Source organism: Diabrotica virgifera, chromosome 7 (genome assembly GCF_917563875.1).
Source record: "Diabrotica virgifera virgifera chromosome 7, PGI_DIABVI_V3a".
NCBI lineage: Eukaryota > Metazoa > Arthropoda > Insecta > Coleoptera > Chrysomelidae > Diabrotica > Diabrotica virgifera.
Window position 1 is genome coordinate 231,522,122 of NC_065449.1, and position 26,131 is coordinate 231,548,252.

The 26,131-nt window shown below is 34.9% G+C and overlaps 1 protein-coding gene across 1 annotated transcript in view; it reads left to right on the forward strand.

Moving 5' to 3' along the window:
- Positions 1-509: 509 nt before the first annotated feature.
- The window catches only part of LOC114327259 (uncharacterized), a 39,210-nt gene continuing 13,588 nt past the window's right edge, over positions 510-26,131 (forward strand). Inside the window, exon 1 of the mRNA XM_028275802.2 lies at positions 510-984. Coding sequence (XP_028131603.2) covers positions 662-984 — 323 coding nt within the window. The 5' untranslated portion in view covers positions 510-661. The remainder of the gene's footprint in view (positions 985-26,131) is intronic.

Sequence of the window (26,131 nt, forward strand, 5' to 3'; positions counted from 1 at the left end):
TTAGAAAATTCTTTATATGTTTTTTTTGTAAAATTTTCTGAATTTTTCAATGGTCAAGTCAGTTTTGTTCTAAAATTTATATTTTCGAAGTTATTTAAAAAAACATCAAACTTCCTAGTTCATTTGTTTAATAAAAAATGAAGCACCCACTTCTCGAGTAGAACTTTTTAATATGTTGTTTATTAAACATTTAAATCAAACGTGTTTATCAAACGTTTAATGAAACTGAGATAGATAAATTTTTCGAAATATAATTTATTCTGCTTAAAGATGCGTTTATAATAAATGTACATAATTTAATAAAAATCGTTACACACTCTATTAATTACTTCGCATTTAATTAACACAATATCGATTATGTATATCCTTTAGACGCAGATAATTAATACGATCACAAAAAACTTAATACGAAAAGTTAAAATCCTATGTCACATATTGATTTAACTCACTTATGTATGGGACCATCGAATCGTTAACATTCATTAGATAATCGTTGGCATGGATACATAACCTCTCAACCGTGACCGTTTTACAAGGGATGATTCTGTTATAATTCCAATATAAATAGAGCTCTTAACCCTTACGCACTTGCCCCGTGCCAAAAAGTAGGGTCTTTTCGAACAATTGAACGTGACGTCACAGGGAACAATATTTTAGAGCCATGTCGGTGGACGAGAGCGTGAAATCAAACTCAAACTCACAGTCTGAGTCTTCGGGGAGTTCCAGCACTCAGCTTCCTTTTTACGAAGAGCATGCAGATAATATGACGGATCTTACGTTATGTGGAAATCTGGTTCCCAGTTTGGCAAGGAGCGGTACTGTTAAGCGGGCTGCTGGTGCTAACTTTATGCAGAAAAAAGACAAGGATATAGGTTGTGGTAGTTTTTCTGAAGGTGATGACAGTGTGTTTTCGTCTAAAGATAAGACAAGTCCTGATCAAAGTGTAAACTCGCGGTACAGAAGATCGCTAGATAGCACTTTTAGGTGAGTATATTTTTGATTTTTATCGAAGTACCTATTAATACACTAGTCTCCTCCTCCTCTATATTTTCTTCTTCGTAAGGATGTAGTAATTTGTTAGAATATTTCTGTCCAATTAGCTCTGTCCTGTGCGTGTTGTTTTGCTTCGAAGAATAAGTAACCATAGTCATGTCCTTTAATTAGTCCGACCATCGTATTGAAGATCTTCCTCTGAATCTTTTGCCTTCTACGCCAGTCTATCAAGGAAAAAATCATTGATTTCACGTACAAATCTTATACAGACATTTGAAGCCTCTAAAACTGATTTTGCTTCGTTTTCTTGAACCATCTTAAAAATGAAATAGTTATTTTCCTAACAAGTGCAAAAAGTCATTCTTTTCCGCACGCGACTGCAGTTTGCCGAACGACGCGAAGCGGGAGTTCGGCAAGCAGTCGAGTGCGGAAAAGATACTTTCTGCAAGAGTTAGGAACAATATTTTTTCTACGAGCCTTTAAAAAATTACCAAATCTTAATCAATTAATTTAATTAATATGAAAATACATACTCAAATTAATTCTTTGACAAGGTTGTCAAAACCAAACTTTCAATATAATTAGTTAGCATGGCGACGATCTTGGTTTCCATGACGATGATTCAAAACGACTGTTATTGTCTACCTAAGCTTCTCCAGCTGGAGGAGTTGTAAGAGATAGCAAGCTTTTATTGGTTTAAAAAAGTTTCTGATCAGTGGTTGAGTTCGATGGTTGCTATGAGTTGGGATGCTGAGCAAGTGGATGTTATTATTTTTTGCGTAAGTGATGGCCTCTGGAGTTGTATGAGATATGTGGTTATCCAGCATTAATAGGACAGGGCTTTCAGCGGTATGGTTTGTATATTGTGAAAGTGCTCCAGAAATTAAAGGAACTTAACTGATTTCATGTATCCAGAATGGGTTACGGCGACAGCAGAACTAGATGCGTCCTTTATCAAAAGAGGATTTAGTATTTTGCGTGCGAAAATAAAGAAAGGTGGAACATAGTGTCCTATTGCACTCACAGAACATGCAGCTCTCACAGCTTTTCCTTGCTATGCAGCTATATTTTTTGCTACTTCTTTTTTCCAGTGGGAGTAGCATTATGTAATTTATTTGGTACCGTTTGTAAACCACTCTGATAGCTTGTCATGGAAGCTATCCCCGCCTAAAATTTGAGCACGGTACTAAAAGAAGAAGTAAACCACTCTCATCCATGTTGTAGATTCTATTAGATGAAAATTATTATTCTCTAAAACAGATTTGAAATTTTAAAAATACCGTGTAAATTGATGTTTGTTGAATCAAATTCTGCTATCTACATTGTTTTTTCGTGGAGTAGGTACGCAGGATAAGACGGTTATGTTTTTAGCCCTTTTTATCCCGTGTCAAAAAGTAGGGTCTTTTCGAACAATTGAACATGACGTTACCGGGAACAATATTTTAGAGGCCATGTCGGTGGATGAGAGCGTTAAATCAAACAAACTCACAGTTTGAGTCTTCGGGGAGTTCCAGCACTCAGTTGCCTTTTTACGAAGAACATGCAGATAATACGGCGGACTTGACGTTGTGTGGAAATCTTGCACGTGTACTGTTAAACGAGCTGCTGGTACTAACTTTATGCAGAAAAAAGACAAGGATATAGGTTGTAGTAGTTTTTCTGAAGGTGATGATAGTGTGTATTTGTCTAAAGATAAGACAAGTCCTGATCAAAGTGTAAACTCTCGGTACAGATGATCGTTAGATAGCACTTTTGCGTGAGTACTTATATTTTTTTTTAAAATACACCAAAATTTATTATCAAAGTGCTAAATAAAAAAAGATATTAACATAATAGTGCAGTCACTGAAGGTTTTCACCTCCGATTTCGTTGAACCTCCATCGATTTTCATGAAATTTGGTGAGCAGTTAGAGGATACCTCAAGAAACAAAGGTGACATGATGCCAACTTACGCTTTTACCCTGGGGGTGGATGCCACCCCTTTTCTGGGGTGAAAATTATTTTATTAAAAATAATACCATAAATCGATAGAGGGACAAATTCTAATCAAAATTTGTTATATTAAGTTATTAACGTAAATCAATTCTTTTTGAGTTATTAAAGATCAAAAATTTTATTTTTTCGTAAAAAAATGCATGTTTTAAAGCTGTTTTTCACGTATAACTAAAAAAATACCAGCTTTTACAAAAAAGTTATTCTTACCAAAATTGAAGACAATAAAAAATTGAATACACTACTCACTCAAAGTACTTAACTAATGTTAATTCAAAGTGAGTTATAGGTAATTGAATGTATATTTTTTTCGATTAGTATTCAAATCTAAGTATTCAAGCTTAAATAACGGGAACGATGCATTTTATAAAATATACTTGTTAAACACTTATCGAAGTACTTCAGAATACCTAACAAATGAGCTTCAGAAGAAGTTAATAGAATCAAAATTGAGCAAGTTATGATGAAACTAAGAGAACCCTTTATATTTCTTTCGAAAAAGTGAAAAATAAAACATACGCCATTTCCACAAAACTTAAAATTTATAGTAATCCTTAAAAAAATTTATTTGTATTGACATAAGTAATGACTTTAACAATTTTCATCGGTTTAAAATGCATATTTTTGAAAAAGGATGTAATTTAAAAAAATCAGAATTTTTAAAATTATCGTCAGTTTCATTTTCTTTTGATAATAACTATAAAAATACTCAATATATGTAATTAACCAAATTTTAGTTTTTTCTATACCAAATATCATACCTTTTTTATTATTTCTGTGGGGTGAAAAATAACCGAGATAGAAACGTTTAAAGCTTAAATTTTGCTACGAGAACCACGTAACCGTGGCCATTTAATCTTTGATTTTTAAAAAAGTAAGGGGTTTGAAAGATTATATTTAACGAGTTTTAATAACCTTTGGAATTATCTTTCAAACCGTTTTTAGATGAACCTGATATCTTAAAAATTAACGGAGTTATTAAAAAAACGATAACATTTTTTGGAAAAATTTTTAAAAGATAAATTTTGAAAATTTTTGGAGCATAAATTTTAATGCTATTAAATTGTTCGGTATCTCATTTGATAGATATTTCTAAGTACGTTCACAAACGTTTAATCAGTTTATTTTATAAAATGGATTACTTTCTCGTAATTTAAGCTTGAATACTTAGATTTGAGTACTCGCCGAAAAAAATATGCATTCAATTACCTATAACTCACTTTTAGTTAATACTAAAAGGTTATTTTAGTAAGGAGTTTATTTAATTTTTTATTAGCTTCAATTTTGGTAATAATAACTTTTTTGTAAAAACTTATAGCTTTTGAGTTATCTATGAAAAATTGGTTAAAAACATGCATTTTTCTTACGAAAAATTAAACTTTTTAACCTTTAATAACTCAAAAAGTTTTGATTTATTTTAATAACTTTATATAACAAATTTTGCTTAGAATTTGTCCCCCTATCTAATTATGGGGTTATTTTTAATAAAATAATTTTTACCCCGAGAAGGGGTGGCATCCACCCCCAGGGTAAAAGCGCAAGTTGGCACCATGTCACCTTTGTTTCTTGAGATATCCTCTAACCACTCAGCAATTTTCATGCAAATCGATGGAGGTTGAACGAAATCGGAGGTAATAGCTCATATCCACCTTCAGTGACTCCACTATAAATAAATATGATTATTTTGATGCGTAATTTTCTTACGAAATACCATACACATGAATATTTTTGATTTTTTGAAATATCTCCAGGAGTCTTGTAGTTACTAGTCTTGTAGAGTTTATTTAAGTACTTAAATCTCTTTTTTCTTCTTTATTCTATCGCTACGTGAAGCATATACCTAATGCATTTGTTTCCATGTAAAGGATTTTCCAATATGATTATATTTATGTACGAGTGATTTTTTGTGCTAGCTTCTCTACAAGGTATCTGCGTATTTTTATGCCTTTTGCTAATTTATGTACTTAATTCTTTTTTGTTTTTTCTTCTTAGCTTGCCTCACCCTCTAAGAACAGTGTTGATCGTCATGGTGCATTTTACTTTGTCTACAGCAGTTCTGAAGAGTTTTGTTGTCGTTTTTCCACTCCACTGCTATAATTTTTCCAACCAGAATGTGCGTCGTTTACCCGATCCCCTTTTTCCTTCTAGCTTTCTTTATATACCTACTCAATAGTATGAACTCATCTTTTTAGTTTCTTGGTATGTGAACAAAGTAGCCTGTCTTTCTTTCTTTCATAGTGTTGAGTATTTTTTTCCTCCATCATCTTTCTTAAGGATTCCATGTTTGCTACGTGTTATATTAATGCTATTTTTATCATATTTCGATAACAAGCATTTCTTCAGTTGCATCCGTAATTTTCCAGGCTTTTATAGTTTAACACCTTTAATAGTTCAACTGTTCAACAGGTAACTCGTTCGGACTAGGAACTTTCCCGTTTTTCATAGTTTTGGGAGCATTCAGATTCAGTATCTCTTCATTTATTATCATTAGTCCACTGTCTGGTTCTTCAGTTGGTGATAAACACCAGTCTGATTTTTGCATGAGAATTTAATGAAATGGTAACAAATCAATTGGAATTTCTGTCAAATTTTTAACCTGTTCCACAATTAATAAAACTTCCCCTGTTCCCATATATATCAAAAGTTTGTCCGATCAGACACCGTTAAGCTATTAACAAATTTTCAGCTTGCTATTACAGTCGAACCCGCTTATTGGAATAGCTTTCGTGCCAAGCAAAAGTATTCCTATAACAGGGATATTCTAATAACCGCTCATATGTGCTTAGTAAAACCATTTTTGGATCTCAAATTTCTATTCCTTAAACCGGGATATTCCTTTACCGGTATTAGTAGTAGAGATATGGGAATCTGAGATCCAAGATCCAAGATGGCGGCCAGCTTGATGGCTAGGATGGCGTTGAGGCCGTAGCCTCTGGTGCAAGAAGTACACCCTGTCGTTATAAAAGAACCCTGTCGTTAAGAAGTACACCCTGTCGTCATAGGGGGTGAGAAGTAGACGTGTTGGCGGCCAGCGGCGTTGAGGCCTCTGAAGAAGAACCCTGTCGTTATAAAAGAACCCTAAGAAGTACACCCTGTCGTCATAGGGGTGAGAAGTAGACGTGTTGGCGGCCAGCGGCGTTGGGGCCTCTGAAGAAGAACCCTATCGTTATAAAAGAACCCTAAGAAGTACACCCTGTCGCACCCTGTAGGGGGTGAGAAGTAGACGTGTTGGCGGCCAGCGGCGTTGAGGCCTCTGAAGAAGAACCCCATAGGGTGGGGCCTCCGGGGGCGGTAAAAATGGCGTTATGTAACAAAATTAGGCAATGTAGATACGGTGTCGGCAAAAAGCAACGATTTTTTAGTATTATAATTTCATACAAACGAATGCACCCCGCCTGCATTCTACAATGTGCTTTTAGAATTCAAAGAAAAATACGTGAGTACCTCCAAGTAATAAAAATATATTGCAATGTGGACGCTGACGCAACGGCAACTATATATGTCGTTCCCACGAGTGAACCGGATACATCCACATTCCAATGATGTCATACGTTAATGCACGTGTGGCGAAATGAGTGAACCGCGGGAAATACGCTGACAGTAACTATAAATATTATATGTCGTTCCCACGAGTGAACCGGATACATCCACATTCCAATGATGTCATACGTTAATGCACCAACTATAAATATTATATGTCGTTCCCACGAGTGAACCGGATACATCCACATTCCAATGATGTCATACGTTAATGCACCAACTATAAATATTATATGTCGTTCCCACGAGTGAACCGGATACATCCACATTCCAATGGTTTGCAAATTACTAGTTAAAGGATGTACAAATTCTATAAATATTATGCACATGTCGTTCCCACGAATTAAGTGCAAATGTTTTTTAATCGTTTGCAAATTACTAGTTAAAAGATGCAATTAAAACGTGAATGTGTTCACGAGGCATTTCCGGAGTAGCTACTATTTAAACTGAAATCGGGGGATAGCCATTTCATAGAGTTTCTGTCAGTCACGAACTACACCAAGTAATCGTTTTGTGAGTGTGATCAATACAACTAAAAAAGTAAGTAAATATTTTTAGTATTTAATTATTTGCTACTTCAGAAGTCTTCCGTCTTCTTTTGTGTTTTACTGTTGCAATTTTACCTTAAAGACCTGGAGCCTATTTACCTGTAAATGCTTTTTGTTTCAAGTCTTCTTGCGTATATTCTTATGTAATTTTTTGTAAGTTATGAGTGTGGTTTGCGTCCTGGTCCACGTTTATCTTCTATTACGAGCTGTAGAAACTAGTAATGAGTTCCGTTTGCGTCCTGGTCCACGTTTACCTTCTATTATGAGTTGTAGAAACATCCTATTGTATAACTATGATTTTGTAGTTTCCGCTTTTCTACCGGTAAATGCTGTTTGTGTTTCAAGCCCTCATGTGTGTATATTTAGTTATGAGTTGCGTGTGCCTCCTGGTCCACGTTTATTACGAGTTGTAGAAAGGCGTACGTAATGCATCCTATTATTATAGAATAATGATCTTGTAGTTTCTGCTTTTTCATCATTTCAATGTTTTACTGCTGCGATTTTACCTTAAAGACCTGAAATCTACATAATAGCCGGTAAATCATTTTTTTCAAACCTTCATGTGTATATTCTTAAGGTATGAGTGTCGTTTGCGTCCTGGTCCACGTTTATCTTCTATTACGAGCTGTAGAAACTCGTAATGAGTTGCGTTTGCGTCCTGGTCCACGTTTACCTTCTATTACGAGCTGTAGAAACTCGTACGTAATGCATCCTTAAAATCTTTTTAAAATTTCCCCAGAATCTGGGAGAAAATTGATTTTCTATCTTACGCTAATACACAGGCTCTTATGGGAGGCGCTGTTGCCAAATGTTGTGAAAGGCCCAGTTTTTCAGTAGATCTGGGGAAATTTTATTTTTGTGTGCTCGTTCCCGTATAGCCCTTATACTGTGATTATGTAGTTTCTGTATGTTTACCAGTTTAATGTTTTGTAATATTTTATATTTTACTGTTACAATTTTACCTCAGTTTTAGTTTTTTATCATTTCAATGTCATCTTTTATGATTTACTGTTGCAATTTTCCTCAGACCTGCAAGAGACAGCGTAGCGTGGTATTCGTGTGTACATTCATAAGTTATGACTTTCGTTTGTATCCTAGTCCACGTTTACCGTCTATTATGAGTTGTTAAAACTCGTATGTAATGTATCCTATTATATAGACATGATTTTGTAGCCGTAGCTTTTTATTACGTCAATGTCTTTTTTCATATTTTCACTGTTGCAATTTTATTATAATTTACTTCAAAATCATGTAATTTTTAATAATAGAATCTGCAATGTAGCAAATGAACTTACATTCGCAATTATTTCAGATGGATCTAAACAAACTAAACAAAGTTTCTGTTGTTAAGAAAGAAGACAAACCGATTACAAAACTACAGCAACTGGAAGTTGACAAACCATATAAAATAATAAACAGTAAAATCGTCAACACTGCATTTGGCCAATCGGTGCTTCTAGAATTAGAGGAAAGTGTGGTGTTCCTACCGAAGCGGGTTACCGAGGACTACGCCCCCTATATAGATCAGTTGAGGACAGAAAAGTACGCTGTCGTATTCAGAGGCCTGGTGAGCACGTCGAGCAAGCTAAATCCTGCAGCGTCATTCGAAATAATTGAAATTTAAAAAACTGTAAGTAGATTTTTCATATCCAAAATTTTGAAAAATGAATTCTGAGGAAATCGCCATTCTTAGTAGTGAGATAATTAAAAAATTTGATGAAACTGAAAAATTACTTTTTTTAAAAAAGCGTTGTTCGGATAGAGAAACAAAAAATTGGATAAAACAAGTTAAAAAACATATATGTTTATGCAATTTAGCTATTAAGGATGGCGATTTAAGTATAGGGACGCTACGAAAACTTCAAACCAATGTAGGGATCCTTAAAAGATTTTTAATTATACTTCAAAATTTAAATTCCGTTGCAGGCGGTGGGTTAAATAATATACGTAGAAGTAAAGCAAAGGTTGTATGGAGAAATATAGTATCAATTTTTCAAAGTAGAGTACAAACAGGAATAATTATTAACAAAGAGCATAAAGATATTTTACAGTTTTTTGCCGATGCTTTTAAACTATTTCAAAAGAAAATTGAATACAACTTAAAAAGAATGGGCATGTTAAAAGTAAATACTACATTTTGTGGGGAATTTATCAAAAAAGCTGAGGAGGTGGAAAATTTAGAAAGAAAATATTTTAATACTAAAAATGAAGTTATTGATGTGACTACCGATTTAAATTATTGGTTTGAAGTTTACGTTAAAAATATTGTTTTGACCGATTTATCTGAATTTGAGGAATCTCAGAGTGGTTGGGCACTGAATCAAATTATATCTTTAGAAATAAACATTAATAAATTTGAAATGGCTAAAGGAGCCTCATCGTATATTCAATTGCATCCTAAAGTTACCAAAAAACGAGCTTGTATCAATGTTAAGAATAACGACCAGGCTTGTTTTGCTTGGGCCATTGTATCAGCCCTATATTCAGTTAACATAAACACTAACAAAACTACTTCATATCCTCATTACACCACTGTCCTTAATTTAAAAGGTCTTACATTTCCAGTAACTCTAAATCAAATTTCCCTCTTTGAAAAAAATAATGAAAATATTTCCGTTAATGTTTTCGAGTTAAATGTTAAAGATGAGCTTTTCAATTTTTCGGTACTTCCTGTGAGATTAACTAAACAAAAACGGGAAAAACATGTCAATCTGTTGATAGTTCAAAATAAATATTATTTTAATAATGAAGTGGACAACGTCGGACCATGGAGTGGTGGACGTGATGAAGATCTAATACATTTTCACTATATTTGGATAAAAGATTTAGGCAAACTTGTCAAGTCACAACTTTCTAAACACAATGGAAAGAAATATATATGTGACAGATGTCTTAATTATTTTTATACAAAAGAAAAGTTGGATGCTCATATCATCTACTGTGAAAAGATAGATGACTGCAAAATAAGTTTCACCAAAGAACCATATGTCAAATTTAAAAACTTTGTTTACAAAGAAAAATTGCCATTCCTAGTATACGCAGATTTTGAATCACTGCTCGTTCCTCTTCGCGCATCCCACTCAACACCATCAACTACGTCAACGCATCCATATCAAAGACACACAGCGTACAGTGCCGGATTATATTTTAAGTGTAATTATGACGATAATTTTTCATTCTACAAAAGTCATGTGGGTTTGGATTGTATGTCATGGTTTTCACATGAAATTGACAATTTAGCTCAATTTATTCATTCAAAATTAATAAATATTCAACCCATGAACGTTGAAGTAAGTTTAAAAGATGCTACTGAGAGATGTCACATTTGTAATAGAAAATTTTTGGAGAAGGATCGAATTGTAAGAGACCATTGTCATTTGACTGGCAATTTTAGAGGTTTTGCACACAATGGGTGCAATTTAAATTATAAAAAAGCATTTGTGGTTCCAATAGCCTTCCACAATATGAGTGGTTACGACTCGCATTTCATAATAAAGGATTTAGCGAAAATGTACGACATTTCCATTTTACCAGTCAACAAAGAAAAATATATTAGTTTCACAGTTTACCATAAAAAGACAAATATTAGATTCCGGTTCATTGATACTTTTAGATTTATGGGGAGTTCATTAGATAGCTTAGTTTCAACTTTGAAGCCAGAAAATTTTGGAATTTTAAGAAAACAATTTCCAAATTTAGATGATGAAACGTTCAAGTTGTTAACTAAAAAAGGAGTATTCTTTTATGATTATTTAGATAAAATTGAACGGTTGGATGAAACAAAGTTGCCAAATAAAGAAAAATTCTACAATAAACTGAACGATGAGCATATATCAGATTCAAATTATGCTCACGCTAAATTAGTGTGGGAGAAATTTAACATGAAGACTCTTTGGGATTACAGTAATTTATACATGAAGACAGATATACTTCTTTTGGCTGTAGTTTTCGAAACTTTTCGAGACACATGCTTCAAGACATATGGATTAGATCCAGGACACTACTATACCATCCCAGGTTTTACATGGGATGCAATGCTCAAGTATACAGGATGTCACTTGGAAACTATACAAGATGTTGATATGCTTTTATTCTATGAACGAGGTATACGTGGAGGTATATCACAGTGTTGTAACCGGATGGGGGAGGCTAACAACAAATACATGATGAATTACGATCCATCTAAACCTTCTAAATATCTCATGTACCTTGATGTTAACAATCTATATGGTTGGGCGATGAGTGAACCTCTCCCTTATGGAGGTTTCCATTGGGATGATACAAATATCGATGTTATGTCAATACCTGACGATGCAAAAGAGGGATACATTCTTGAAGTTGATCTCTCTTATCCAGAAAACTTACATGACTACCATAAAGATTTACCGTTTTGTGTAGAGCATTGCAAACCTCCTGGTTCCAAACAATCTAAACTCTTGTCCACTCTGTACAATAAAACTAACTACGTTATTCACTACAGGAACCTAAAACAGGCTATATCACATGGATTAGTTCTTACTAAAATTCATAAGGTATTGAGATTCAAGCAAATGACTTGGTTAAAAGGTTACATTGCTCTTAATACACAATTGAGGGCTCAAGCTAAAACAAGCTTTGAGAAAAACTTATACAAGCTCATGAACAACGCTGTATTCGGGAAGACCATGGAGAACCAAAGGAAGCATAGGCTGGTGAAACTAGTAAATAAATGGGAGGGACGCGTAGGTGCTCGAAATTTGATTGCTAGCCCGAAGTTTCATAGTCGCGTTATTTTCGATCAATCATTAATGGCAGTAGAATTAAAGAAAGCTGAAATTATTTTTAATAAACCATTGTATGTTGGAATGGCAATTTTAGAACTTTCTAAAACCTGCATATATGAATTTCATTATGACTATATGTTACAAAAATTCCCATTAAATCAAAATAAATTGCTTTATATTGATACTGATGGATTGATTTATGAAACTGAATGTAATGATATATACGAGGAAATGATTAAGCCTGACATTCATAGATTTGATACAAGCGATTATCCCCCAAATAATCCTTGGAATATTCCTTTAGTAAACAAAAAAGTGCCAGGTCTAATGAAAGATGAGAATAACTCAAAAATCATGACTCACTTCGTTGGTCTTCGTTCAAAGCAATATACATATAAAGTGGCTGGGGAGAAAGATGTTAAAAAGTCGAAAGGGGTTAAGATGAATGTTGTAAAGATGAAAATTAACTTTGATGATTATTTGAATTGTTTGAAAAGTTTTCGTGAAACTGCCGAAACAAAATCACTTTTTTATGCAACACAGCGTTGTATACAATCTAAATTACATGAAGTTTACAGTATTGAGCAAACTAAAATAGCCTTAAACCCTTTTGATGACAAACGGCACTTACTCTCCAACACTTTTGATACGTTGCCCTGGGGCCACTACAGTATAACACATAGGTGAATTCATTTTTCAGATGTGGAAGATGGAAAGTCTACAGAATTTATGCATAAGCTCTATTATCGAAAACATACATGAAATTTCAAAATTTATTAGTAAATCGCCTTTACCATGGGTATTAACGGAGGAAATAGTTCAAAAATTTAGTAAAATTAAATGGATGCAAATTAAAACTAATCCCGTTCCTTATGAACATTTTAAAGTTTGTGACTTTGAGAATCATGATCTAGAATTGAATATTTCACCTGAACTTCGTCAGGCAATTATAGAGTGTCAGGATTTTGAAACTTTTGCACTTAATGACTACTATTGCTTATGTTTTAGGTATTATCAAATACCAAAATATAATTTGCTACTCTGTCGACCATGTTACAGGGTATTTAAAATAATTTTCTCTGAAAAACAAAAATGTCTAAAAGCTAAATCTGATAATTTTCATGTTAGTTGTTTAGCTTCAGACTTACATTTGATATTTAGAAAAAAATCATCCTGGTGTCAAAATGGTTTTTGTGAGGTACTCTTTGAACTAAAGGATAGATATGATTGTGAGGAGGACTTACACAGGAATCGTAATAAAAAAGTAAGATTCTCAGATATTTAAGATGCTAATAAAATTTAAACCTTTTGGTAAAGACGATCTGTATATTTGTATCATTTTCGGTAAACATATTTTGTACGTTTATACCTGTAAAATGTAAAAAAACTTTCTTGTAAAGTAATTACTTACCTTTTAGTTGTATTGATCATAATCACAAAACGTTACTTCGATTAAACGAATACGATTTGCGATTACGATTATCGATTACTAATAACGAATAAAAGACTTTCTTGTAAAATATGCTTTATTTTTATTTACCTTTTCCCCATACAAAATCCCCAGATCCCCAGATCCCCAGATCCCATTGATGATGGACCCCCAGACATTAATTATTCATAAAATAAATTTACTTTAGATAATAAGGATTTCAGTTGTTTTATTAATCCATTATCAGGACAAGGGATCCCCAACATATTCCAATTAAAAGTACCTTTTTCAATGACACTTCTTGTAAATTCATTAAACTTGTAATAGACGTTGTGCTTTAAGAAATATATATGTCCATCGATGTAATTAAATGCTGATGTAATATCATTTGGTATTCCTGGAAAAACGTCACTTATGCGTCCTCTTGAGATAATGTCTTTATCATTAAATTCAATAAATGAACCATCAAAACAAACAAATTTTTTTCCTGAATTTGTTTGGAATAAACCGTTAATACTTCTTGCGTTATTGATTTCAGGTACCATGTTATCTGTATGAATTCTTAAGCTAGGAAATGCTGCTGCATATATACGATTTCTGCTTACACCAATCATATCTCCATTGGAACTTTGAAAAACATGTGTCACGTTCGTAATTCCCCTTGGAAAGTATCTTATAAATTGTTCAGCATTGGTGGGTATCTTTTCATTATTTAAGTCATATTTCCATACCAGATCCTTACTTACTATATACATTCGGTATGTTGGAAATGATGGAGCATACGCTAAAAATATTAAATCTGGATATTCCAATTCACATACATTCGTTATTATATTTTGCTTTGATTTATTAGTCCTAGCTGCTGTGGTTGTCCTAGATCTTTCTGTTGTAGTTGGTGAACTACTCCTAGGTTGAGTTGGAATAGATGCAGATTTACTTTTATGTCCATATAACTTTTCTAAGCCTCTTTTATCATCATCAGTTATGTGAGAAGGAAAGGTTTCATAAAAGGGATACATTACAGCCTTCTTATCGCTACTGTGTGCTAAACCTAAAGCGTGACCAACTTCATGGAGAAGGACTGCAAAGAAATTTGTTCGACCTTCTGCTGTAGAATTTAAACTGAAATCCCATGTTAGATTGCTATTCATATGAATTTCTATGCACCCAGATGTAGGTGGAAAATAAGAATGTGCTAATATACCACTTGTAAATTTAAAAGGACATTCGTCGTTACCCTGACAATTGTATCGAAAATAGTGCTGTTTTGGAACTACTGTTATAGTTATATCCGGATTTGGATCTGGGATTCTCAGATAAGTAAACTTAAATTTTGATGCTTCTTCCCATATTTCAAATACTCTTTTAGTGACTGTCAAAGCTTGAGGGGTTGCTTGTGGAAAATACCATTTTATATCAAATTTTTTCCATGCTGATTTTACAGCGTAAGCATTGTCTCCTTGTGTACATCGTGGTTTCTGCATTAACTCCATCGTTTCTTTATTTAATTTCCCATCTACCGGTAAATTATATCTTTCTTGAAACTGTTCTAGTGTTTCAGTAATATCAGTACTGGCAGTTTCACTTGTGGTGATGTAACCATATTGTTCTAGCCATGACACTGCATTTGTCTCAGTAAAATTTCCACCTAAGCAAAAACTTATGCTGGTTGCGATGAGCAGAACAACTTTATTGATATGCATCTCGAATGATACTAGTTCAAATAAGAAAACATCACTGTGATATAAATAAACCCCACCAGCCAATACTCCTCTTGTAATTTATTTTCATGAAATAAAACAACAGAGATATATTTTACAAGCTTTATTAAATTCTTTCAAGATCATTAGCGATCCTATTTTTACAGAAAAATATAAGTTGCCCTAACGCTATATGTTGTAAAGTATTTCCTTCCTGTGTAAATGTATACAATTTTTGAATTGCGTCTGAAAACGTATAATTATGACTACTAAAACTATTTCGAACAATATTAAGCGTATTATAATAATAATGTGGAAATTCAATAGTCTCTAGCATGGACATATACGGTGTTAAAAGTTCACTATTTGCTTCCACAAGGGTGTTCACTTGCACTTCTGAGAGACAAAAGTTAATGCCGTGCTTGATTATTTCGAGGAATTTCATGCTGTTGTAGGTTATTTGTCGAATTATGCAATATTCACCACACTGAATTTCAACAGGATCATCAGAGACGGTCACGTTTTCGTGGAAAAAACTTTGCTCATTGAGTTGGGTAATTAATTGTTCCCATTCATAGGCACTGAAAGATATTTTCTGCCATGGCGATTTCCACATAATTACAGCTGGAGTATATGTTCTGGCTGGACTTAGACCACAACCAAGTTGGTATGATCCATTTAACAACTGTGTGTACAGCAGATAATGGGACTCGTTCTTAGCTGCTTCTTCATACTTCTCTAGAAGAGCATCCAGCTCATGATCGTAGTCTTCACATACAGTTGATGTTTCAGATGATGGTGAAAGGGTGACATCATACTCGCTGCCGCTTGAGTATTCAGTATCTTGGGAATACATTTTTACTAGCTAACTGACTGCAACACACTGAGAACGAAAAACGTGTTTCTGCTAATTTTTCAGAATTCCCCCCACCTTTTTAGATGACAGCATCATTATCGATCCAACTATTATGTTTTACATCAAGGCCAAGCCATTTGACGTACATTTTTTTACCTTTACGACGTAAAACTTTTTCAACTAAGTAAATATCAGGATTGGCTGTTTTCTGTAACTCTTCATCGTAAAAGGCTCCTTTGATCGGTGCACCTTGCATGTCTTCGAGCATGTACGTTGCAGGGTTGGTAATATTGATTTTGGTAACTTTGAATAATTCTGTTGTCCAACTTGGAACATATCCCTTGTCGAATAACATTTTGGTTTTGCTGATGCGTACAATATCGCCGACTTTAAATTTTCGGGGACCTGCGATTTTTAAATGTGTAAATTTGTTTTTTAAAATCTCCTTTTCATTGGTTTTGCTCACTTGTGATGGTTTGTACCCCGTTTTTGAATGCTTTGTATTGTTGTATTCAGCCGTAACTGTGGGCAATATGTCAATCCACTTGTAAGTACCGTGTAAGCTGAAATACTTGTAAAGTTTGGATTTCAACGTTCTAATGACGCGTTCAGCCATGGCTGCTTTCATGGTAGTGAAAACAGAGTAGTGATTTATTTTATGTTTTTTCATTAAATTTTGAAACTTGTTATTGTAAAATTCAGTTCCCTGATCCGACTGCAGATTTTTCGGTGTTCGTTTGCTGTGTGCGAGGATATCCGAAAATGCTCGAGTCAGCTCCTCACCCGTCTTTGTCTTTAATGGACGAGTCCACAGATATTTCGAAAAACAATCAATAACAACTAAAATTAATTTAAAATTTCTATTGTTATGAGAATGAGATCGCATTTCAGCCAAGTCCATCTGCCATAAATCGTCTAAGCCTTTGACTATTGTACGTCGTCTTGGATAATTTTTTCGAGCAGGTTTGTGTAGCTCGTTAACTAGTTGGACCTTTTCCATGGACGACGCCATTTCTACTTTCTAAAGCTTTAACTCTTTGGAGTAAAGGGTGTAAATATGTGTTAAATATAGCAAGTGTATCTTGGATTTCTTTTACTGCTGAAGATAAACGTTCATCCAACTCATACAAAGTCTTTGACAGCTCTGATACTCTACTATCTAGTAAAGATCTCATATCTGATTCATATCGAATGCTTTTCTGCCATTGCTCAAGATCATGAATCCTATTATCATTTATGGTTTGTAGATTTACCTGTAACTCGCTTAGTAATTTATTATGTTTTCTGCCTTTCACCTTTTTTGCATCAGACATCTTCACTCTACCTAAACTGTTTACGTTCTAACGCAATATTCTTTGTACAATAGGTTTTATGCAACTCGTCCATCAATTGACTCTTTAGACAATTTTATTATTTTCAACGTATTCTTCTACTACCTTAAGACGATTTTCTAAATCATGTGAATTAAGATCCGTTGTTTTAATCTTTTTTTCCATTTCCAACGATTTCAACATATTTTGTGCGCTTTGGTGAGCAGCATCTGTAACGTTCTTATTCATTTCACGTTTAAATAAATCTAGGTCATTTCTAAACTCGTGTACTTGTTTCGACAAATCGGATATTTTTGCAGCATTCACTTTGTTCTCATCAAGCAACAAATTAATTTTTTTATTAGAATCACTTTCTACTTTACTTATGGTGTCTGAGATTTTTTGTTCAAGTTGAACATGTTTTGCATTATATTCTTTGCGCAACAAATTAAACTCTTTTCTTACAAAAGACTTGACATGAACAATGCGACTATCTACGAATTTCTTGTTGGAAAGATCTGTATCAGCTACAGGAGGATTCCGTTGCATATCCTTCTTTACTGCATGTATTTGGTTTTGTACATCCAAAATAGATTGTTTTAAGCCTTCACGTAGCTTTTTAACAGCTTGTTCATTAGAACGATAATGATGGCGACCAAACTTGTCAACATTCATATTGGAAATGATGCTACAATAATCTGATCTAACGTTAATATATAATATCTGCTTCACGTAATTCGTTGATAATGGCAACAATTTCGTTATTGAGGGATGCGGTGTTTCCTGCTTTTTGCTCAGCCATCAACAATTTGAGGCGCTCACAAAGTTCGTTTGGGTCATCCCAATACACATATTGCACATGATCATCGCTGTCTTCCCAATGTGTCGGTATTCCTGAGCCAACCTCCTCCCTACCAGATACTGTATTACGACGAAATGATTTATTCAGGTCAGGTTTAAGAAGTGATTTATTAAGATTAGGTTTAATAATTTCATTCCACTTATAGGTTTTGGTTCCCTTTAGTGTACCATTCAGTTTTTTATGAGCATTGGTTAATTCCAGCAATGTAATATATCGTTTCACATCGTCCTCAGTGTAATAATCAGGTTCTTTGTAAAATATTAATTCATATAGCCCGCGAGTTCCAACAACATAGTCTCCTTTCGCCACAATCCAACCATTATGGGCGAAATCAATAACAGTTTTTCCAAGTTTCCATTTAGAGGTTACGGGATCATGAGTAGGACCGTATACTCTATCTATTTTATCTGAATACTGCCAATGGTCTTTCACATAAGGATGAATTAGATGATGGTATTTTTCTAGGTAATCTTGAAATTCTTGTTCGGATACCTTATCTTGCGATTGGTTTGTTTCTATGCTATCTTCGTATTCTTCATCGGATTTATCGCTGAATACCTCTTCATCGCTGATAAATGATGTATTTTTTATGGTGCTAATATCTTCTTTTTTAATTTCTTCTTCTTTTTCCATTGGTTCTTCTTTTTTAATCGACTCCGTTTTAACGTTAGCATTGTATTGCGATGTTTTTAGAACACTGGTTATGGGTTTAAACATTTTTTTCAAAGTTTCATCCTCCTCCGATTTACCTAGTTTTAACGCTAAATACTTTTTGCGAATAGCTCTAGCTAATTCTGCAACTTTGCGCTTGCGTAGAAGCACTTGTTTGTCCAACATGCTTTTATATAATGCAGGTGTCTCAGCCACGTCTAAACTTTTATAAACTTGTCGAAACCTTTACGATAGCGTCCGTTAGAAATATCAAAATCCTTAACAATAACAAATGTACCATACTTGTCCTTCCAACATTCAGAACAAAATTGTTTAAATTGCTCAAATGTCATGTCAGGAGAGACGTGATCGTCAAAGACGTGTTTTAAATTGAGCTCATCCTGTTTAAACAATACAATAAGGTTAGCATTATCACGTAGGAGTTGTTTGCCTGCTCGACTGTAGGATTGACATAGGTATGCACAATCGATATTTTTATGTCTCCCCATACAGTAATATTCACGTATTGTTTGTTGCGGATCCGTTGATACATCATCAAATATGAATACAGAATTTGGTTTGGCTTTACCAGGACTTATTACGGCATCATTATCTTTATATGGGAAATAGCCCACCTCCTTCACAGATGCTAACACTTCCTTCAAAAATTGATACTTGGGTTGAAACAACGATTTTGAATAAACGTAAACATTTTGAAATTTAGCGCCATTCGGGTCAAACAATAATGCCAACATAGCATTAGTCTTTCCACATCCGCTTGGGCCGCATATGATAGCACGAAAAGAATGTGGTAGCAATGCACCATGTTTACTGGTTCTTGTCACGTTATCGACAAAATCTAAGTTTTCCACTGCTAGTGTCTTGTCTTGTTGAACAACCTTCATCTTGTGATCGAGATGAATTTTATGCACTTGGTTATATAAAAAGCAATTTTGTGTGAAACGATTCATTTCAATGTTGGTTGTTCAAGGTGAAGGAGTTTTAAATTCTATAATCAATAGTCTACCATTTGAATTGCACGCTCCTGGCTACCACTATCTAGGACCTGGAACTAAATTACAGAAACGTCTAGCACGAGGAGATCCTGGGATAAATCCATTAGATCAGGCTGCGAGAGATCACGATATAGCATACTCTCAAAGTAATTCCTTAAAAGATCGACATAAAGCAGATTGGGTGTTGGAAAATAAAGCGTGGGAACGAGTTAAAGCAAAAGACGCATCTTTGGGTGAAAAAACCACTGCCTGGTTAACTACTACAGCGATGAAAGCCAAACGAAAACTAGGTATGGGTGTGAAACGTGGTAAAGGCGTTAGATCATTTAAGCGACACGTGCTGCAACCAATTATCAGAAGATTGAAACGTACTCCTCCAGCACCAAATCTGCGTAAATCAGCCCTACTTGCACTTGCAGCAGCTAGAACGGCCGTTAAAAACGTAGGTGGGAAAAAAAATGTGCGGGTTCCAAGAATTATTCCATTTGAACCAAAATCAGGTGGTATTTTACCTTTAATCCCTATCTTTGCAGGCTTATCAGCTCTCGGCTCTTTAGCGGGGGGTGCGAGTGCCATTGCCAAGACAGTAATCGACTCAAAGAATGCTCAAAAGAAACTGGAAGAAGATAAACGTCATAATAAAGCAATGGAACATCTAGGCAAAGGTTTATACCTACGAAAAAACGCTAAAGGTGGCTTTGGATTATACTTGAAGAAGTCAAAAAACTCCCGCTGAAGCTACCTAATAGACCTCTAACCAATGTGGACTTGAATAAATTTGCTAAACAATTAAAAATTTCAAATTTTCGTGGAGTTTTTATGCGGGACAATTTACCTCAAGCCCCCCGTAAACACGAATGTGCTATTATTAATCTTGATATTTCCAAGAACCCTGGTACACATTGGGTAGCTTACCGAAAGATAAATAACAACATAGAATACTTTGATTCATATGGTTGCTTGAAGCCACCGCGGGAACTAGCATCATATTTGAGTGGTGGACGAATTTTCTATAATAACGACGCATACCAAACTTATAACCAAATTAACTGTGGACATTTATGCTTAAAGTTTCTCTACAATGGAACCATCTAACGACATCTTGAGGCGTGCCACATGCATTTTTATGGAAAATATAACGAGCGGTGTTTGGTATAAACTACCCCACGATATTCGTCTCGCACTAGGAGATCATTTACCTTGCAAGAAAGATCATAATAAACATGAATGGGGTGATGTTTGCGGCAATATGAAATCTACATGTGTATTGTGCGGTGTCTATGAGAGCGGTATCTATAAGCAAAATGTAAATAAGACAAAACCATGTAACAGTATAATAAGAAAAATAAAGAAATTTTTACCATAATATATTGATATTTAACTTACTACACCCTATATTAAGTATCAGTCATGTCTCGATTGTTAACCTTGACAAGTACTACAAACGAATTTTCGTTTACTCCTCAAGTGCCTCTTGTACTTGATCCACTTCAGCAGTATTATGTAGCAGTGTTGGGATTTCATACATTTAATTCCATCCCAAACATCGATGGTGAAAAATTTTATTTCTATGAGCAAAATGACCGTAAAAAGTTGCGTCATATCGACATTCCATCCGGATGTTATGAAATTACCGATATCGAAGCGTACATTCGAAGTGCATTACACACTAAATACAATTCAGTTCAGCAGTTCACTTTAAGACCGAACAACAATACGCTTAAATGTGAAATTTTCTGTCAAGAGCATACCATTACTTTCGAGAAAAATGATAGTCTTGGTAAATTATTGGGTTTCTCCTCAAATAGAATATTGGCGCCAGGTACACTGCATTCTTCAGATCAACCTGTAAACATTATAAAAGTATCGAGTCTACTTTTTGAATGCAACATTACCGAAGGAGCCTTCTACGAGGACAGACCTGCGCACACTATTCTACATTTTCCACTTAGTGTTGATCCAGGGTTTGCTATTGATGAACGTCCTCATAACCCTATATACATACCAGTAAGCAGCAGCATACGTGAAATTACCAAAATTACCGTTAGTGTAGTCGATCAAGAATTAAGACCAGTCAACTTTAGAGGAGAGAAAAGTACTCTGCATTTGGATTTTAAGGAACGATAGATGGGTTTAGATATAAAACACAACTCTACACATCCATATTCATTAGTCTCACACGGATCCTACATGGGACGTGACGTGTCTGCTGACAATAAAGTTTTTCTTGTTTCCATTGGATTACGGCTGAAGAATGCCAAAACGCCACTATATTCGACGCCAGGTTCATCAGCAGGAACCACATATTTTCGATCTTTACCAAAAACCTCGGTTCGACGATACTATTAGAAAAGAAGAATTTCGTACATATACACCTTACATCAAGTCATTTAATAATAGTGATGTTGTCGAGTTTATCATAAATCAATCAGATGCATTTTTTGCGATACACGACACACTTTTAGAAATTAAAGGAAGTATCAAGAAAGCTGGTAATGGAACTGTTTCTCTTGCGCCGAATGCTGGATCCTTCTTGTTTGATACCTGTACATACATCCAAAGTTCACATGACATGGAAATAGTTCGAGATCCAGGTGTAGTCAGCACTATTCGCAGTTTGTTGTGTTATACACCTGAAGATTCCAAATTTCTCAGTACTGCAGGATGGAACTATCCGAATTATCCACATTTAACAGGGGACGCCTTTAGTTTACTGATTCCAATCAAACATATTTTCAACATTTTCAACGATTACACTAAATTAACCTATGGTCGTCAAGTGTTTCGCTTTGTTCGAGCGCGTAATGATAAAGATTGCATTGTTGTCCAAGAACCTACTGGTTCCACGACGGTAACAACAGTATCATTAACCATCGCCAGCATGGAACTCAAGGTCAAACATGTCTTTCCCAATGATGATGTGAAAATCGAATTAATGACTCCGATTAAGAATAATACACCGATAACCATACCTTTCCGTAAATGGGAGCTCAATGAACTACCTTCACTTACGGCAGGATCTCGACGAGAGATATGGAGTGTAAAGACAACTTCAGCTGTTGAACGTCCACGCTACGTTATTGTAGCTTTTCAAACTTCTAAACGAGATGATATTCACGCTGATCCGACGCTATTCGATCACATTAGAATGTCCAGCGTACGAGTGGTTATTAATGGTGACTATTGGCCTAACGAGAGAATGCAATTGGATTTCACAAAAAATGATTACGCTATAGCTCACTACAATTATACTGAATTCTTTCCCAGTTATGCTCGTTCGCTAACAAAACATCCCATCTTAGATTACTCTGCATTTAAAAGATATGCTTTGTTTGTTTTTGACTGTTCCAAGCAGGATGATACATCGTTTAGATCCGGAACTGTCGATGTTAAGTTGGAAATCGAAGCAGATGAAGGTTTTCCAGCAGGTACTCGAGCTTACTGTTTAATTGTTCACGACAGCCTACTCGAATACTTTCCACTAACTGAAGTTGTCAAAAATATAATTTAAATAGGACAATCTACAACTATGTCTTTCAGTATTGATCGCAACATCATGAGGATCGCATTAGTTGACATACAAGGATTCACCGTAGATGGGTGGTTTGTACCCAAAGAGCTTACCATTGAAATTGGCCATAAACGATGCCATTACATATTTACGTCTCCACAACCGTTTGCTACATTGAGTAATAAAGATAAGAAGACTGTATCTTACTTGGAGAGACACCTGCACGGTCTTCGGTATTCCAATGGGGATGTTGAATATTCAAAAATAAATGAAATACTAGAATCTAAGTTGTTGTATGCAGCTGATTACATCTACGTTCGCGGCGAACAAAAAGTGGAATTTTTACAAAAGAAATGTCATATTTTTGGAGTTTTTCCCACCATTATTGATGTTTGTAAATTTGATGATACACCCCTTGATACTGGAAACTTTATTCAGAATGCCAATCCTTGTCACACAACTGGACTATTTTCCTGCACCGAGAGAAATGTGGATCACCTCCGCCAATGGTTTTGTGAAAAAATATTACCTATGTAAATTAGGTTTTTGAATAAAAGATTAAAAGTATTGTTTTAGTTTTATTTAAAAAAACACTGCCTTCCTTTTTTACATATTTATTTTAATGCAAGATGATTCACATTTGCGACTTACAAAAAATTTTATAATGATATTAACAGCTAGAAATACATTTATTACTAATATTATTGTTAACAGTATAATCGATGAACCATATTGGACGATGTCATCATCATTATTAGTTTTGCTCCATTTTGAATCACTTTCAGTGTTATTTGGGGATATTAACTTGATCTTGTAGAATGCTCCTCCCGACTTTGGTATCGTTTTGAAAAATACTGGAAGCTGGCCATAATTCACCACTTCATGATCCATTAGAGTCCATTCAGTTCGATTACAATCAGTTTTTACATCGTTAAAACATATCGCTATGTTCTTAACATTGTTTGGAACGTTTGTATAAAGGACATTGTTAACAATAGCTGTGAGAATGATAAACGATGCCGTTAATTGAGACATCTTGCTGGTTGAATTCTTTTTAATGGGTATTGTGTTTTTGGTAGTTTTCTTGTAGACAAATGAAACTCTGCAAATCGTTTTTCAATTGCGGTTCTATCTTCGTACCACTGTATATCCGCTTTCAACTTTTGTATTTTTTCGCAAAACTCTACCAATCTACACTGCACGGAAGACATTGATGAAATGAAGCATCTTTTACTTAAACTAATATATAAATATATATATATATATATTAATTTTATATTTGTTTGAAATTTTCCTTAGTCCTGACCTGTTCCTAATAAAATATTTATGTGTTAAATAGTATGTGCATCTTAATTGGAATTTCCTATTAGCAAGCGTCATTATATTTTCTGCATCTGTTTATTACTAATTATACAATAAACGCAATCGTGGGAACGACATAATATTTATAGAATTTGCTACCATATTGCGTCAGCGTATTTTCCCACATTGCAAGCCTCGTGAACATAAGTTTTAATTACATCCTTTAGTAATTTGCAAACCATTGGAATGTGGATGTATCCGGTTCACTCGTGGGAACGACATATAATATTTATAGTTGGTGCATTAACGTATGACATCATTGGAATGTGGATGTATCCGGTTCACTCGTGGGAACGACATATAATATTTATAGTTGGTGCATTAACGTATGACATCATTGGAATGTGGATGTATCCGGTTCACTCGTGGGAACGACATATAATATTTATAGTTACTGTCAGCGTATTTCCCGCGGTTCACTCATTTCGCCACACGTGCATTAACGTATGACATCATTGGAATGTGGATGTATCCGGTTCACTCGTGGGAACGACATATATAGTTGCCGTTGCGTCAGCGTCCACATTGCAATATATTTTTATTACTTGGAGGTACTCACGTATTTTTCTTTGAATTCTAAAAGCACATTGTAGAATGCAGGCGGGGTGCATTCGTTTGTATGAAATTATAATACTAAAAAATCGTTGCTTTTTGCCGACACCGTATCTACATTGCCTAATTTTGTTACATAACGCCATTTTTACCGCCCCCGGAGGCCCCACCCTATGGGATTCTTCTTCAGAGGCCTCAACGCCGCTGGCCGCCAACACGAATTCTCACCCCCTACAGGGTGCGACAGGGTGTACTTCTTAGGGTTCTTTTATAACGATAGGGTTCTTCTTCAGAGGCCCCAACGCCGCTGGCCGCCAACACGTCTACTTCTCACCCCTATGACGACAGGGTGTACTTCTTAGGGTTCTTTTATAACGACAGGGTTCTTCTTCAGAGGCCTCAACGCCGCTGGCCGCCAACACGTCTACTTCTCACCCCCTATGACGACAGGGTGTACTTCTTAACGACAGGGTTCTTTTATAACGACAGGGTGTACTTCTTGCACCAGAGGCTACGGCCTCAACGCCATCCTAGCCATCAAGCTGGCCGCCATCTTGGATCTTGGATCTCAGATTCCCATATCTCTACTACTGGTATTCTAATAAGCGGGTTTCACTGTAATCAACTTTTTTTGGTATTGTACCCTCGGAGATCGGTGGAAAAAATTTACACCCAAAATAACAAAATTCAGTTTGGCAACACTGTGTGAATGTTGGTAGTGTAATAAATAGTGTTATGTTACTGCCTTCTAGGTCGTAATTAATTAAAACTCTCTTCTTAGTTCAAATACATTATATTATTTACTTTTAACTCCGTCTATGATTAACCATAACAATGGGTTTACATATCACAGTAACGACCTACCGTCACATTGCTCAATTACTAACTACTATAAATAATTATAACGATAACGATGATCCGTATCATCGGGCGTTCACTTATATACATGATGAACTCTCGCAACCTCACGCTCGGCCTTGGTCAAGGGCGAACGATGAATGATATATGTTTTTCTTTGAATAACACATCTTTTGTACAGGGTGATA